At 64.7% G+C, this 12,197-nt stretch overlaps 5 protein-coding genes across 5 annotated transcripts in view; 3 read left to right on the top strand and 2 right to left on the bottom strand.

Moving 5' to 3' along the window:
- Positions 1-1,174, top strand: part of PFL1_01684 (uncharacterized protein) — a gene marked incomplete at both ends in the record, with an annotated part of 1,964 nt that extends 790 nt beyond the window's left edge. Inside the window, 2 exons of the mRNA XM_007879194.1 lie at positions 5-529; positions 682-1,174. Coding sequence (XP_007877385.1) covers positions 5-529; positions 682-1,174 — 1,018 coding nt within the window. The remainder of the gene's footprint in view (positions 1-4; positions 530-681) is intronic.
- Positions 1,175-1,402: 228 nt separating this feature from the next.
- On the bottom strand, positions 1,403-4,439 carry PFL1_01683 (uncharacterized protein; the record flags this gene model as incomplete). The annotated part of the gene is made up of 3 exons (XM_007879193.1): positions 1,403-1,438; positions 1,581-1,851; positions 2,053-4,439. 3 exons carry the CDS (start codon positions 4,437-4,439, stop codon positions 1,403-1,405), a joined length of 2,694 nt encoding a protein of 897 aa, XP_007877384.1.
- Positions 4,440-5,045: 606 nt separating this feature from the next.
- On the bottom strand, positions 5,046-7,525 carry PFL1_01682 (uncharacterized protein; the record flags this gene model as incomplete). Its single annotated transcript, XM_007879192.1, has 3 exons — positions 5,046-6,212; positions 6,326-7,369; positions 7,481-7,525. 3 exons carry the CDS (start codon positions 7,523-7,525, stop codon positions 5,046-5,048), a joined length of 2,256 nt encoding a protein of 751 aa, XP_007877383.1.
- Positions 7,526-8,033: 508 nt separating this feature from the next.
- On the top strand, positions 8,034-9,178 carry PFL1_01681 (uncharacterized protein; the record flags this gene model as incomplete). Its single annotated transcript, XM_007879191.1, has 6 exons — positions 8,034-8,074; positions 8,196-8,288; positions 8,412-8,652; positions 8,785-8,876; positions 8,979-9,036; positions 9,155-9,178. 6 exons carry the CDS (start codon positions 8,034-8,036, stop codon positions 9,176-9,178), a joined length of 549 nt encoding a protein of 182 aa, XP_007877382.1.
- A 540-nt stretch (positions 9,179-9,718) lies between these two features.
- PFL1_01680 (uncharacterized protein) lies at positions 9,719-11,953 on the top strand (the record flags this gene model as incomplete). The annotated part of the gene is made up of 5 exons (XM_007879190.1): positions 9,719-9,760; positions 9,885-10,037; positions 10,152-11,643; positions 11,796-11,813; positions 11,925-11,953. The coding sequence occupies 5 exons, from the start codon at positions 9,719-9,721 to the stop codon at positions 11,951-11,953; spliced, it is 1,734 nt and encodes a 577-aa protein (XP_007877381.1).
- Positions 11,954-12,197: the final 244 nt, after the last annotated feature.

Genomic DNA, 12,197 nt, shown 5'->3' with positions numbered 1-12,197 from the left:
CCAGATCGCCCGAGCACATCGCCGATCCCGGCGAAGGTTTCCTGTGCGCCGCCCCCTACTACAACGGCTTCGACGCCGACTTTGCCACGCGCTCCCAGGTGCGCTGCGTGCCCGTCTTCAGCCCGGACGGCGACGGCACCGAGCCTTCGTCGTTCGCGGGGCCCTCGGCGCTGCGCGGCTTCGCATCCGCCTACTCGTCGTCGCAGGCCAGCGGCGTGCCCATCCGCGCCGTCGTCGTGTGCAACCCGCACAACCCCGTCGGCCGGTGCTACGACCGCGCCGCCCTCGTCCACTACGGCCGCTTCGCCGCCGAGCGCGGCCTGCACCTCATCTTTGACGAAATCTACGCCCTCTCCGTCTTCCCCACCGACGACGACGCCGAGCCGCAGCGCTTCATCAGCGCCCTCGCCATCGACTGGCAGAACGAGGCCGGACTTCACCCGGGCAGCGTCCACATCATCACGAGCGCCTCCAAGGACTGGGGCATGAACGGACTCCGTATCGGTATGCTCGTCAGCCAGCACAACCCGTGAGTCCTACTCTCGTTTCAAAATCGCACATTGAATCGAGGAAAGCGGTCTTGCAGGGGCCCTGGAGAGAGAGAAGTGACCCCGCAACGCTGACGTGATGGCGCCCCCTGCCTCTGCCTCTGCCTCTCTTCCTGCGCCTCGCCCTCTCCAGCCGGCTCATCTCGGCCATGAAGAGCACGGGCAAGCTGTACATGGTCTCGTCGGCGGCCGATGCCCTCTTTTCGCACCTCCTCCTCGACGAGAGCTTCTACAAGCCCTTTATCGCCCTCAACCGGGCGCGCCTGTCGTGGGCCTACGCCCTGGCGCGTGCCTGGTGCCGGCACCACGCCATCGGCTACGTGGCCTCCAACGCGGGCCACTTTGTCCTCATTGACCTCTCGCCGCACCTCGCCGTCGCCGCCGCGGGCGGACGCACCGAGCACGAGGCCGAGGCGCTCCTGTGGCGCCGCATCCTCGAGCGCCAAGTCTGCCTCACCCCGGCCTCGAACTACCACCACCCTACGCCGGGCGTGTTCAGGATGACGTTTAGCTTGAAGCGCGACGAGATGCTCGAGGGTCTCGCTAGGTTGGAAGACGCCCTCGGCCTCGAGCACTGGACCCCGCCCCCGCCGCCCTCGTCGCCGTTTGTCCAGCAGCACAAGTAGCTCCACCGCCCGCCCGCCCGCTCGCTCCGGCCCCCCGGCTCTGCGCCGCGTTGCACTCTCCTGCCATCCTTGTCCGTCCCCGCGCTTCCGTCCGTGTCCAGGTGTACCATACCCCCCTCCCCTTTCCCCACTTTCCGAGTCTCAACAAGACCCGTCACGATGGACGATCCGATATCTCACCTCGTTTCTTAGGCATCTCGGTTAATTCATCCGTTCCCACATCGACCTTTACTCGTCCGGCGAGACGGAAACGAGTCCCGCGGCCTGCCATCGAGGGAGCGGTCGAGCGAGGGGAAATAGCGGAGACGGGGGGCGGGTGAGGGAACGATGAAGGGAGCGAGAAGAAAGTCAGCCCGATTGGGTGGGTGATGCAAGGGGGGGAGGGGCGGTTTCTACGTCGACTCACGGTGACGACAAAGGGGATGGGGCGACGCGCCTCGTCGCGCAGGGTGGCGAGGAGGGCGCGCAGCTTAACCCGAAGTCGATCCACGTCATCCTCGTCGTCATCGTCGTCTTCGCGGCCGGTTTCGCCTCGCACCGCCGCCTCGGATGCCGTGCCACCAGCGCCGGCGGGAGCGGCAGCGGCAGCGCGGGGACGGGTGGGCTGCCGTGCGATCTCAAACAGACGGGGTACCTGCTCGGCCAGGTGGCGCGGTATCGCGATGATCTGCGCCACCCTGCCAAAGGGCGAGAAGAACCGGGAGTGATTTGAGGAGGAGAGCGGGGGGAAAGAGGAGCGGGACGAGGACAAGGTCAGTATTGTCAATCGCGCCGAGCAGACGCGTGACATGGCGCCCCGGGAGGATGTCGGTCGGCCTATGCCACGCGATGCCACGCGATGCAACGCAACACAACGGGACGGATGGGATGGGACGCACCTATCGCCCCAGACGCCCTCCCTCTTGAGCATGACGCGCCACACGTTGACGTCCAATGCACTCGTAGCGCCCTGGTAGACCGTCCTCTGAAACTGCGCCGACGCAGCCAGATGCTGCCCCATGCCGTACACCCCTCCTCCTCCTCCTCCACCGACACCGCCACCGGACTCGCCCATCATCATGGCCGCCATCATCGTCGACGGTGTCGATGCAAACGACGAGTACGGCGACGACGCCGGCATCGATGCCGACGAAGACGACGACGACGACGAGGCGGAGCGCGGCGGTGCGACGGGCGGTCCGCCCAGGGCGACGCTGGGCTGGGCCTGGTGGTCGTGCTGGCCCCTCCGGCTCTCCTGTGGCCCTGCCAGTGAAGGCGTCAGCATCGAGATTGCTCCCTTGGACGTGAAGTTGGACGTGGAGCCCGTCGAGGAAAAGAGGCGCACCGACATCTGGTTGGTGCAGACCAGCGTCAGCGGGTACCGCCTCTCGGCTTCCTCGGTGCTCGTATCCGACGACGTCCGCTTGAGTCCGAGCATCGGCTCATTGACGAGCGACTGGAGCTGCCTCAGCTGCCTCAGGAGAATCTCGCGCGCCATCCGTTCCTCTGCGTCGGCGGGCTGCGATCGTAGCGGGTGCGAGATCGAGTCGATGACGATCAGCGACGTCCGAGGTGGCAGGATGGGCGTGAAGCCACCAGCATCTTCGAGCTGCACAGGGCTGCCCTCTTGTGGGTGCCGTCGGCGCCGCTGTGATCCGCCGCCGCCGCCGCCGCCGGATGCGGGTCGACGCGCTCTGGCAGCTTCGGCTTTCAGCTGCGCCACCACCTGATCCTCGCTTGGCCGCAGCATCGAGAGCGTGGCCACCAGCTCGGCCGTCCTGGTCACCCGCGAGACGTGGAGGCCCGCCAGCACGGCCATGACCAGCCTCCGAACCACCTCGGGAGCGCTGCGCCGCCTGGCCTTTTCGTGCCGGGCTTGCCGGTGCGCGGGCACCCGATGTGCGTCCTGCTCGCGCTCGCTGCCAGAGTGTTGCGTCCATAGCGGAAGTACCTTGCTCCAGACGGCGTCCAGGATCCTCTCTGGCAGCATGCCGCCCTCGGTGTCTATGAGCACCACCTGGTTTGAGCTGGTGAGCTCGGCATCCCAGTACTCTTCCGCGAACAGCGCTCGGTTCCGTTCCTCTTCCGTAATCTCTGTTTCCGTGGGCCCGCCCGCTTGATCATGGCGCCACATCTCGATCCTGGTAGAGACCAGGCTGTCGATGCGTTCCTGGACCGCCATCTGGACGCAAAAGGCCGTCTTGCCGGATCCGGGCGGCCCGATTACCTCGATCGCCGAGCCAGAAGGTATGCCGACGCACATGCGGTCGACGGCAGCCGCCAGGTTTGAAGGGCCTGCTTCGGCCCCTTCCGTCGTTCCGATCTCGGTCTCACTGCGGATATCGATGGCGGTCTGTACCGCCTCGTACGATCTGCCAAAGCGCGCGTCGAGCTCGGGTAAGCCTGTGCGAAGGTAGCGGTACGACCACGGCATCGGTTCCGTCTCTATTGGCGGTGGTGCCAGGGGCGGGGGGCGCATGGTTCCAAGGCCGCGGAGGGGTTGATCCGTGATCGGGGCGTGGGCAGCATCAGGCCGAGTTCGAGTGCGAGGATCCGGGGGATGCAGCTGTTCTGGCGGAAGGATGCGCTGCATGTCTTGGATGCTGAGCGGGTTGAGGGGCCGCAGCGGCGTCGCTGGCGTGGACATAGACAGTGTTGGACGAGCTGCGGCGGCGGCGGAAGACGGGGTAGGTGTGGGGGGTGGCAGCGGTCTGGAGAGTCCAGAGAGGGGCAGTTGGGCGGGCGAGGTGTCGTCGTCGGCTTCGACGTCGAGCCTGACGCGCTTGCGCTGCGAGGGAGGGGTATCGCGGGAGCTGGCGAGGGAGGGAGGTGTGGGAGGGACGAGGCTGTGCAGAGGCTTGCGGGTCGAGGTGGCAGGAGTGGATGGATGTCCGCCCGATGAGATGCTTGAGGTGACCTGCGACGAGAGATGGGACGAGGAGGGAGTGGGGCTGCCACTAGGTGCGCCATTGAGCTGCGCCGGCCGCCTCGGCGGCGGCGGTCTGACCAGGCTGGCTGCCGGGCTCCTGACTTCAGGGCTGATGCCGGGCAGGGAGATGTGCGGGTGCTTGGAGAGCGGCGTGGAGGCAGAGGCAGCAGCAGTGGTAGCATGCGTCGCGCGGGGCGTCGCTGGACGACCATTGGGAAGGTCGACGGCTGAGGTGGCCGGGGAAGCCTGTCCCGATGCGAAGAAGTCCCTGTCCGGTGGCTCGCCCGCCGATGGCTGCGGAGGCGGTGGCAGGCTGGCGGCGCGGCCATTGTCCTGTTGTTGTCTGCCCGTCTGCATGGCCGTATTGCGGAGCTCCGTTGCTAAACAGAGGCGGTCGCCCGGCGCCGTTGGTTGTCGAGGAGGTGTGCTACCGGCGGGCGGGGGACGCGGACCGAGGCGAGCTTGTGGCGGTGATCATAGCGTCGGATCGCCGAGCCAAGATAGGCGTGGCTCGAGACGGCGCGGTACTGCTTCGCACGGAGGAGATGAGACTGGCACTTTGGTGGGTGTTGGTGGTGGTGGCGGCGGAGAGAGAGAGAGAGAGAGAGGGAGCGCGCGCAAACGGAGCGGTGCGGTGGCAACCTGTCAAACGCGCAGCAGCAGCAAACGCACAGAGAGGTGGAGGCTCGAGGGCCGTGTTGGCAGGCCGCGCCGCCCACGCCACCGTCGCCCGCGACGCGTCCCGCAGTCACAGCTCGAGTGCAACACGTACACCATCTCGGCCAAAAGAGTCAGCGCTTGGTCGCGAGAGCAGACGAATCCACCGTCGCACCAACTGCACCGGCTCGCAAGAGAGTACAGCACGTTCTCGTGGACCTCGGGAGCAGGCTCGCCAGTGCTTTTCAAGCTCGACCCTCGTATCGTACATGCACACAAGCAGCCAGCCAAGGGCAATCCGCGCCCTCACTCGTCGTCCTCGTCCATCTCCTCATCCTCATCGTCCTCGTCCTCGTCCTCGTCCTCGTCCTCGTCGTCCTCTTCGCTCTCCTCGCCGTCGTCGCCGATGACGTGCTCGTGCTGCATCAGCAGCTTCCTCTTCTGGTCTCGCACCTTCTTGGCCAGCCTAAACGCCACCTCGAGCGGCGTCTCCTTGCTCCCCTCGTCGCCCGCGCCTTGCTTGAGGAACCCCTCGAGTGCCCGCAGGTCGTTGGGCGCAAACTCGACCTTGTCCCTCCGCTTCTGGATCCACACCGAGTTCTGCGCCACCTTGTCCAGCAGGTTCTTGAGCGACGACACCAGCTTGGCGTTGGTATACGTCTTGAGCCCGCGTTTGATCTGAACCGTCGCGGGGATCACCACCTCGGGGAACGCAATCGAGCGCGACTGCGACGCAAGGAACTCGGTCAGCAGGAAGCACGTCTCGTCGGCCAGCTGGTCGGCGTAGACGCGCGTCCGGATGTAGTTGGTCGGCGCGCGGATCGACGTCTCAAAGTCCATCGGCGCCAGCGTCGACCCCTTGGGCTTGCGGTGGAACTCTGGAGAATCAAAGATGCCCAGGATCGACGGGATGATGGGCACGTAGGTACCCGTGCGGCTGATGATGCGCTGCAGCGAACGCAGCACGTGCAGCCGGAAGGGAAAGTAGCGCGACGTCGGCACCAGCCCCACGACGCCCGTCGCCACCTGCACCAGAGGATAGATGAGCGGCTGCAGCGCGCTCTGACCCCGCGTCGCCACCACCTCGGTGTCGCACGACGCAGACAGCACCTGCGACCAGAAGTCGACGCAGTGCACGTACTGCCAGTTGAGCACCGCCTTGAACGAGTCCTTGGTCTTGGTCTTGATGCAGTTGCGCAGGTGGATGGCCAGCTGGCGGATAAAGCCAAACGCCTGGCGGTAGCTCGCCTCGGGGTCGAGCGAGTAGAGCTCGGCCGCCGAGTTCTTCATGAGGTTGATGCTCGGCATCGTGTGCGTCGACGTCTGCTTGGTGCTCTTGACAAACGACGAGTAGACGCCGCGCAGGCACTGCTCGAGCACGTCGTCGTCGCTGCCCGCCGCCAGGCGTCGGAGAGCCAGGAAGGCCGCCATCCGTACATCGTCCTCGGCCGAGGACCAGAGCTCGAGCATGCGCTGCGGGGCAGGCGAAAAGTGCAGAGAGCGGCGAGACACTTCATAAGTCAGCGTTGCCCTCGCAGCTCAAAGGGTAGCAACCTGAATGTCTCGCGCGCTGCGCCCCCACTCACCCTGATGTACTCCTTGGTCGTCTTCTTGTTGTAGGTGACGTAGGGCACCATCCTCTCGCTCTCGGAGACGACGACGTAGAGCATCTTCTGCTCGGGCAGCGTCCGGAGCAGCGTAAAGAGGCTGGAAAAGTAGCTCTGCAGCGGCTTCTTGACATGGGACCACTTCTTGCTGTTGAGGGGCAGCTTGAAGCGGCCTCCGTTGGTCTTCTTGACGGGAGCATGGTGCTGGAGAACGACGGGCGTGTACTTGAGCGTGGTGAGGACGACCTTGTTGAAGACCTTGGAGTCGTCGACGACAAACGGCGCGTCCTCGTCCTGATTGTTGGCCTTCTCGCCGACACGCACGGCGCAGCGGAAGGCGAGGAGCAGCTTGCGCAGCGCCTTGATCGACCTCGACTTGAGCATGTCCTTCTGCCACTCGCTGAGCATCTTGAGCGTGACCCGCTGCGCGCCCTCGTCGGCGACCTTGTGCTTCCCCTTGCCCTTTGCAGACTCCTCGTCATCGTCGTCGGACATCTCGTCATCTTCGTCGGCCTCGTCCTCGTCCTCGTCGCCGTCCGCACCAAAGTTGAGCAGGTCCTGGTCGTTCTCCTGGAGGTACTTGTAGAATTCGGGATCCTTGGCTTTGAGCTTCTCGAGGTCCTGCACGTGGCCAGACTCATCGTCGGTCATCTCCTCGATGTCGCCAAGCGAGTCGGCGTCCTCTTCGTCCTCGTCATCGTCCTCGTCGTCGTCCCCGCCGGCCTGCCCGTCTGCACCGTCCATGCCCTTCTTGAATCCGCCGCCGAGGAAGTCGTCGACGCTCATGCCGGTAAACTTTCCAGCGGCCTTGCTGGGGCCGGCCTCGTCGTCGGAGCCATCGCCCATCTGGGCGACGATGTCCTCTGCCTCGTCGTCGTCTGTCCCGGACTCGACATCGTTGTTGGAGGGCTTCTTGTTCTTCTTTCCGGATCGGAGCGCCTTTGCCTTTTTGGCGGCGTCTGCCCGCTCGATGACGGCCCTCTTCTTCTGATGCTCGCGGCGCTTCTTTATCGTCGCGTCAAACTGCGGAACGGACAGCGACGGCAAGAAGGGCAGAAAGATGTATCGAAACAGTCAGAGTCTAGCTGCGAGGGTCGGGCTGAGTGTTGCAGGTCTCGAGGCGCCGAGACCTACCTTTGTCTTGAGGAACTTTTTCGTCTGCTTGCCTTGCTTTCCCATGGCGGCGAGCGTGGACGGGGGGAGGAGGGGGGCAGGGGTGGTGTGGTTTGTTGATCAAGCGCCTCCGAGGTATGGCCTAGTCGATGACGGGTTCGTGAGGGGCGTAAACTGGGGCAGCCAGCGGGCGATGTCCGGGTAGAGAATGGTGGACGGGGTGGAGGACGGGTCGCGAGAGAGGGGTGAGGAGCGGGCGAGTGAGGGAGCGCGAGCCAGCGAGAAGAAGGGGCCGCCGCCGCCGCCGCCGCCCGCCCGCCGTTTGCCAAATTTTTGCCAAAATCCGCTCAGCCTCTCGGGACTCGGGGCACGCGAGGCAAGGGCTGCTGGGCTGGGCCCGGCCAGAAAAATTCGGGAGCGGGCCCTGCCACCTGCCTGCCTCGTGCCACCTTCGCAGCTACCTGCCGCTTGGCCTCATCGTCCTCCTCATCCTCGTCCCCTCCCATAGGATCCCACGCAGAGCTCAAAAGCACACCTCGTACCCGCTGCGATAGACCCAAACGAATAGTCGACAATGAGGCAGCTCAAGTACCACGAGCAGAAGCTGCTCAAGAAGTGAGTGGCGCACCGTCCACCCTGGACCCGCCGCATCTGGGTCGCTCTTGATCTCGCTCCCAGCTTGACTGACCATCCCCCATACCGCGCCGCCTTGTCCTGCCTTGGCTCTCCCGTACAGGCATGACTTTATCCAATGGAAGTCCGATGCGGGGATGCGGGAGATCAAGATCATGAGGCGCTACCACATCCAGGACCGCGACGACTACCACAAGTGAGCATCCGGCGCTCGCAGCCGCGCCTGGCAGCGGCCAGGAGCCGTCTGGCTCTCCGATCAGCGCCGACTGACACCCGCTTCCACCTTTCTGCACTCTGCTGCCGTCTCCCCTCCCCTTAGGTACAACAAGTTGGTCGGACGCATCCACCACCTCGCCCTTCGCCTCTCTACGCTGCCGGCCCAAGATCCGTTCCGGGTCAAGCACGAGGACAGCCTGCTGGGCAAGCTGTACGACATGGGCCTGATCAATACTGGCGCCAAGATGAGCGACATCACCAACAACCTCAATGTCAGCGCCTTTTGCCGCAGGAGGCTGCCCGTCGTCATGGTCCGCCTGCGTATGGCCCAGACTGTCGGACAGGTGAGTCTCGGCACGGCGGCGTCACACGCCCGACGCCCTGAGCCTGGTCTTGCTCTTCTCCTGCTCCTCTTGCTGAGTTCCTCTCCTCTTGTCTGGACGGCGCTACCTTGCTTGCCTCCGCCCCGTCGCTAGGCGGTCAAGTACGTGGAGCAGGGCCACGTCCGTGTCGGCCCCGACACCATCACTGACCCCGCGTTTGCCGTCACGCGCAACATGGAGGACTTGTGAGTTTGACAGCGGGTCTTCGGCTTTGCGTGACTAGCTGCAGGATCTGGCTGACTGGCGCCCTGTTTCGCTCCACGCTCCCTCTGCCCTACTGTTGCCAGCGTGACATGGGTGGATACGAGCAAGCTCAAGCGGACGATTGCCAAGTACAACGACGAGGTGAGTTGGGCGCTGTGCCCGGCCTTCGAGTTGACCGCTTGGAGTTTAGCAGGCGCTGATGCCGCTCGCTCCTCTCTCTCTCTCTCTTGTCCTGGGGTAACCGTGTGCGACATTGCAGCTGGACGACTTCGACCTGCTCTGAGTCTTGGATCGCCCGGCTCGTCTTGGACCCTAGTGTGGCCCCCGTGCTCGGCCGTCGTCGTTGTTTCTGTCCCTCGCACCCTGTACTTGTACCTTGTCATGCCTGCCTCCGTGTCGCACACTTTGCCAAACCACATCGTCGAAGGAGTAAGGATAGGGCAGACTGCTGCTGCTGCGTCTGGCTGAGCTGTGGGGGCTGCTCGGATCCGGGATTTGTGATCGTTGCGGTGGCGGCGTGCGCGTCGGCCTACGTCTGCCTCTTAGATCTGCCCTCTGGCGCGTGTTGCTCCACACGGCTGGCCTGGCCTGGCCCTGCTCGGCCCTCTGACTTTTGGGTCTGGAGGGTGACGCCAGCCCGACTGAATGAGTTCAGTGTGGGGAGCACGGGGCAGCGGCCCAGCGGCCCAGCGGCCCAGCAGCTGGTGGTGGCGAGAGACCCAAGGGCTCACCACCCAACCCCCGTTCTTCTTGGCCATCACCATCGCACCACCCTCCTCACCTCACCCTCCATCTCAACCGCGTCCACACCCCGATGGCAAAGATGACCTCCATTCCCGTCAAAGTCAAGCACAATGGCAAGGTGGTGCGTACCCCGTCTCGATCCACGCCACCAGACCCACGTCGTACACAGACGACCAGACTGACGCCCCCTGTCCCCCTCCCCTCACCCCGCCTCGCCTCGTTCCTCCCTCCCCCTCTTCACGCAGCACGACATCTCCTTGGAGCCGTCGCAGCCCGCCACCGCCTTCAAGCAGGCCATCTACGAAAAGACGGGCGTGCCCCCAGAGAGGCAAAAGGTCATGATCAAGGGCGGCATGCTCAAGGACGACTCGGACCTCTCAAAGATCGGCGCAAGGGCCGTGAGTACTCCCCGCCCTCTCCTCTCCTGCCACGCTCGACGCCAGAGCTCGCTTCGACTGACACACGCCCACCTGTCCCTCTTTCGCCCCTCGGCCAACCCTACGCACCCGCAGGGCCAGACCTTCATGGTCATCGGCACCGCAGGAGAGCTGCCCAAGGCGCCCACCGGCCCAATCACCTTCCTCGAGGACATGACCGACTCGCAGCTCGCCGAGGCCACGCGCACAAAGGCCGGCCTCACGAATCTGGGCAACACCTGTTACCTCAACTCGACCCTCCAGGTCCTCCGCGCCATCCCGGAGCTGCAGGTGGCCCTCAACCGCTTCGGCGGCACCCTCGGCGGCGCCGATGGCGAGTCGAACCTCACCGCCGCCCTGCGCGACCTCTACAAGAACCTCGGCCAAACCACCGAGGCCTTCCCGCCCATTGCCTTTCTCAGCATCCTCCGCCAGGTGGCGCCCCAGTTTGCCGAAATGTCGAGGGAGGGCGGGGGCTACGCCCAGCAGGACGCCGAAGAGGTCTGGGTCAGGATCATCCAGGCGCTCCAGAACAGCCTCAAGGGCCTGCCCGCCAACGCCGACAGCGCCGCTGGCGGCTCGCACGACGTTGCGCAGAAGTTTGTGCAGCAGTACATGACGGGCCACATGGTCATCAAGCGGTCGTCGCCCGAGGCGCCCGACGAGGAGCCGACGTTTTCAAAGGACCCGTTCAGCATGGTGCAGTGCAACATCTCGAGCACCACCAACGAGATGACGTCGGGCATCCTCGACTCGCTCAACCAGCAGATTGAGAAGCAGTCGAGCTCCCTCGGCCGCTCGGCCGTCTACAACGAGACGAGCCGCATCGACCGGCTGCCGGCCTACCTGGCCACCCACTTTGTCCGCTTCTACTGGCGGCGCGACATCAACAAGAAGACCAAGATCATGCGCAAGGTCAAGTTCCCCTTTGAGCTCGACGCCACGCCCTTCCTCACCGACGAGCTCAAGGAAAAGGTCAAGTCGACGACGCTCGCCATCAAGAAGTTCGAAAAGGACCGCGACGAGCGCGCAAAGATCCGGCGGAGGGCCAAGGCCAAGAAGGAGGCCGAGACAAAGACGGACGCCGCGGCCGCCGCCGACCCGAGCTCCCTCAGCGGGACGGCGACGGCGTCGGCCGATGCGCCTCGGCCTACCGATCCCATGGCCGTCGACGGTGCCGAGGAGGCGCTGACCTCAGCTACCACCGGCGGCGGCGGCGACTCGAAGCTGGGCCATGCGCTGACGGACGAGGAGGAGATTGAGCTGCGAAGCAAGGAGCGCGCCGAGGTCGACGCCTCGATCCACGCCGACCTGCGGGCCGACATTGGCGCCAACCCGTCGGCCCTCTACGAGCTGGTGGGCATCGTCACGCACAAGGGCGCCGCCGCCGATGCGGGCCACTACATTTCTTGGGTGCGAAAGGACGACGACGATTCCGACTCGGCGGGCGCCGCCGCCTCGGTCAAGCGCGGCGCGACGAGCAAGTTTGACCGCACCGAAAAGGACGAGGAGTGGTACAAGTTTGACGACGACAGGGTGTCGGTCGTGCCGCGCGAAAAGATCATGACGCTCGATGGAGGCGGAGAGGGTGAGTGCCCGTGCCTGGCTGGGCTTGCTGCGTCGTCGCGGCCGTGGTCGTTGCTGTGCGGCTCGTCGACGAGGAAGGGTAGGCTGACGTGACTCTCTCTTTGTCCCCTCTTGACCCTTTGCCACCCATTGCCCTTGCCATCGCCGCGCTAGATTCGGTCGCCTACATCCGTAAGTCGCCATCCTTTTGCCGCCCTGCGTCTCGGACAGAGAGTCGGGGAAGGACCAGACGCTCATCCCCTTCCATCCTGCCCGCCTTGCCTCTGCATGCCTTACCAACAGTCCTCTACCGCGCCAAGAAACTCGACTAGAACCAGGCATCATCTTTCCAATCGTTCCAACCCAACCCAACGTACCCGTCGACCTCTCGCACCCCTCCCATCCAGCACGCTACAACAAACGCCTATTTCGCCTCGTCAGCCTTCGTCGCTCCATTCTCTCTCGCTCGCAGCGACAGACTTTCAATCCATAATGCTCCAACAGCGAGCGAGCGGGCGTATCCACATTGCCTCCATATCAGGTCGTCGACGACGTTGCAATGACGTTACAGAGGCG

Source organism: Pseudozyma flocculosa, assembly GCF_000417875.1.
Source record: "Pseudozyma flocculosa PF-1 unplaced genomic scaffold scaffold00004, whole genome shotgun sequence".
In the NCBI taxonomy this organism is placed as follows: domain Eukaryota; kingdom Fungi; phylum Basidiomycota; class Ustilaginomycetes; order Ustilaginales; family Ustilaginaceae; genus Pseudozyma; species Pseudozyma flocculosa.
Note: the sequence above shows the minus strand (reverse complement) of the source record. Positions and strands in the feature narration are given on the sequence as shown.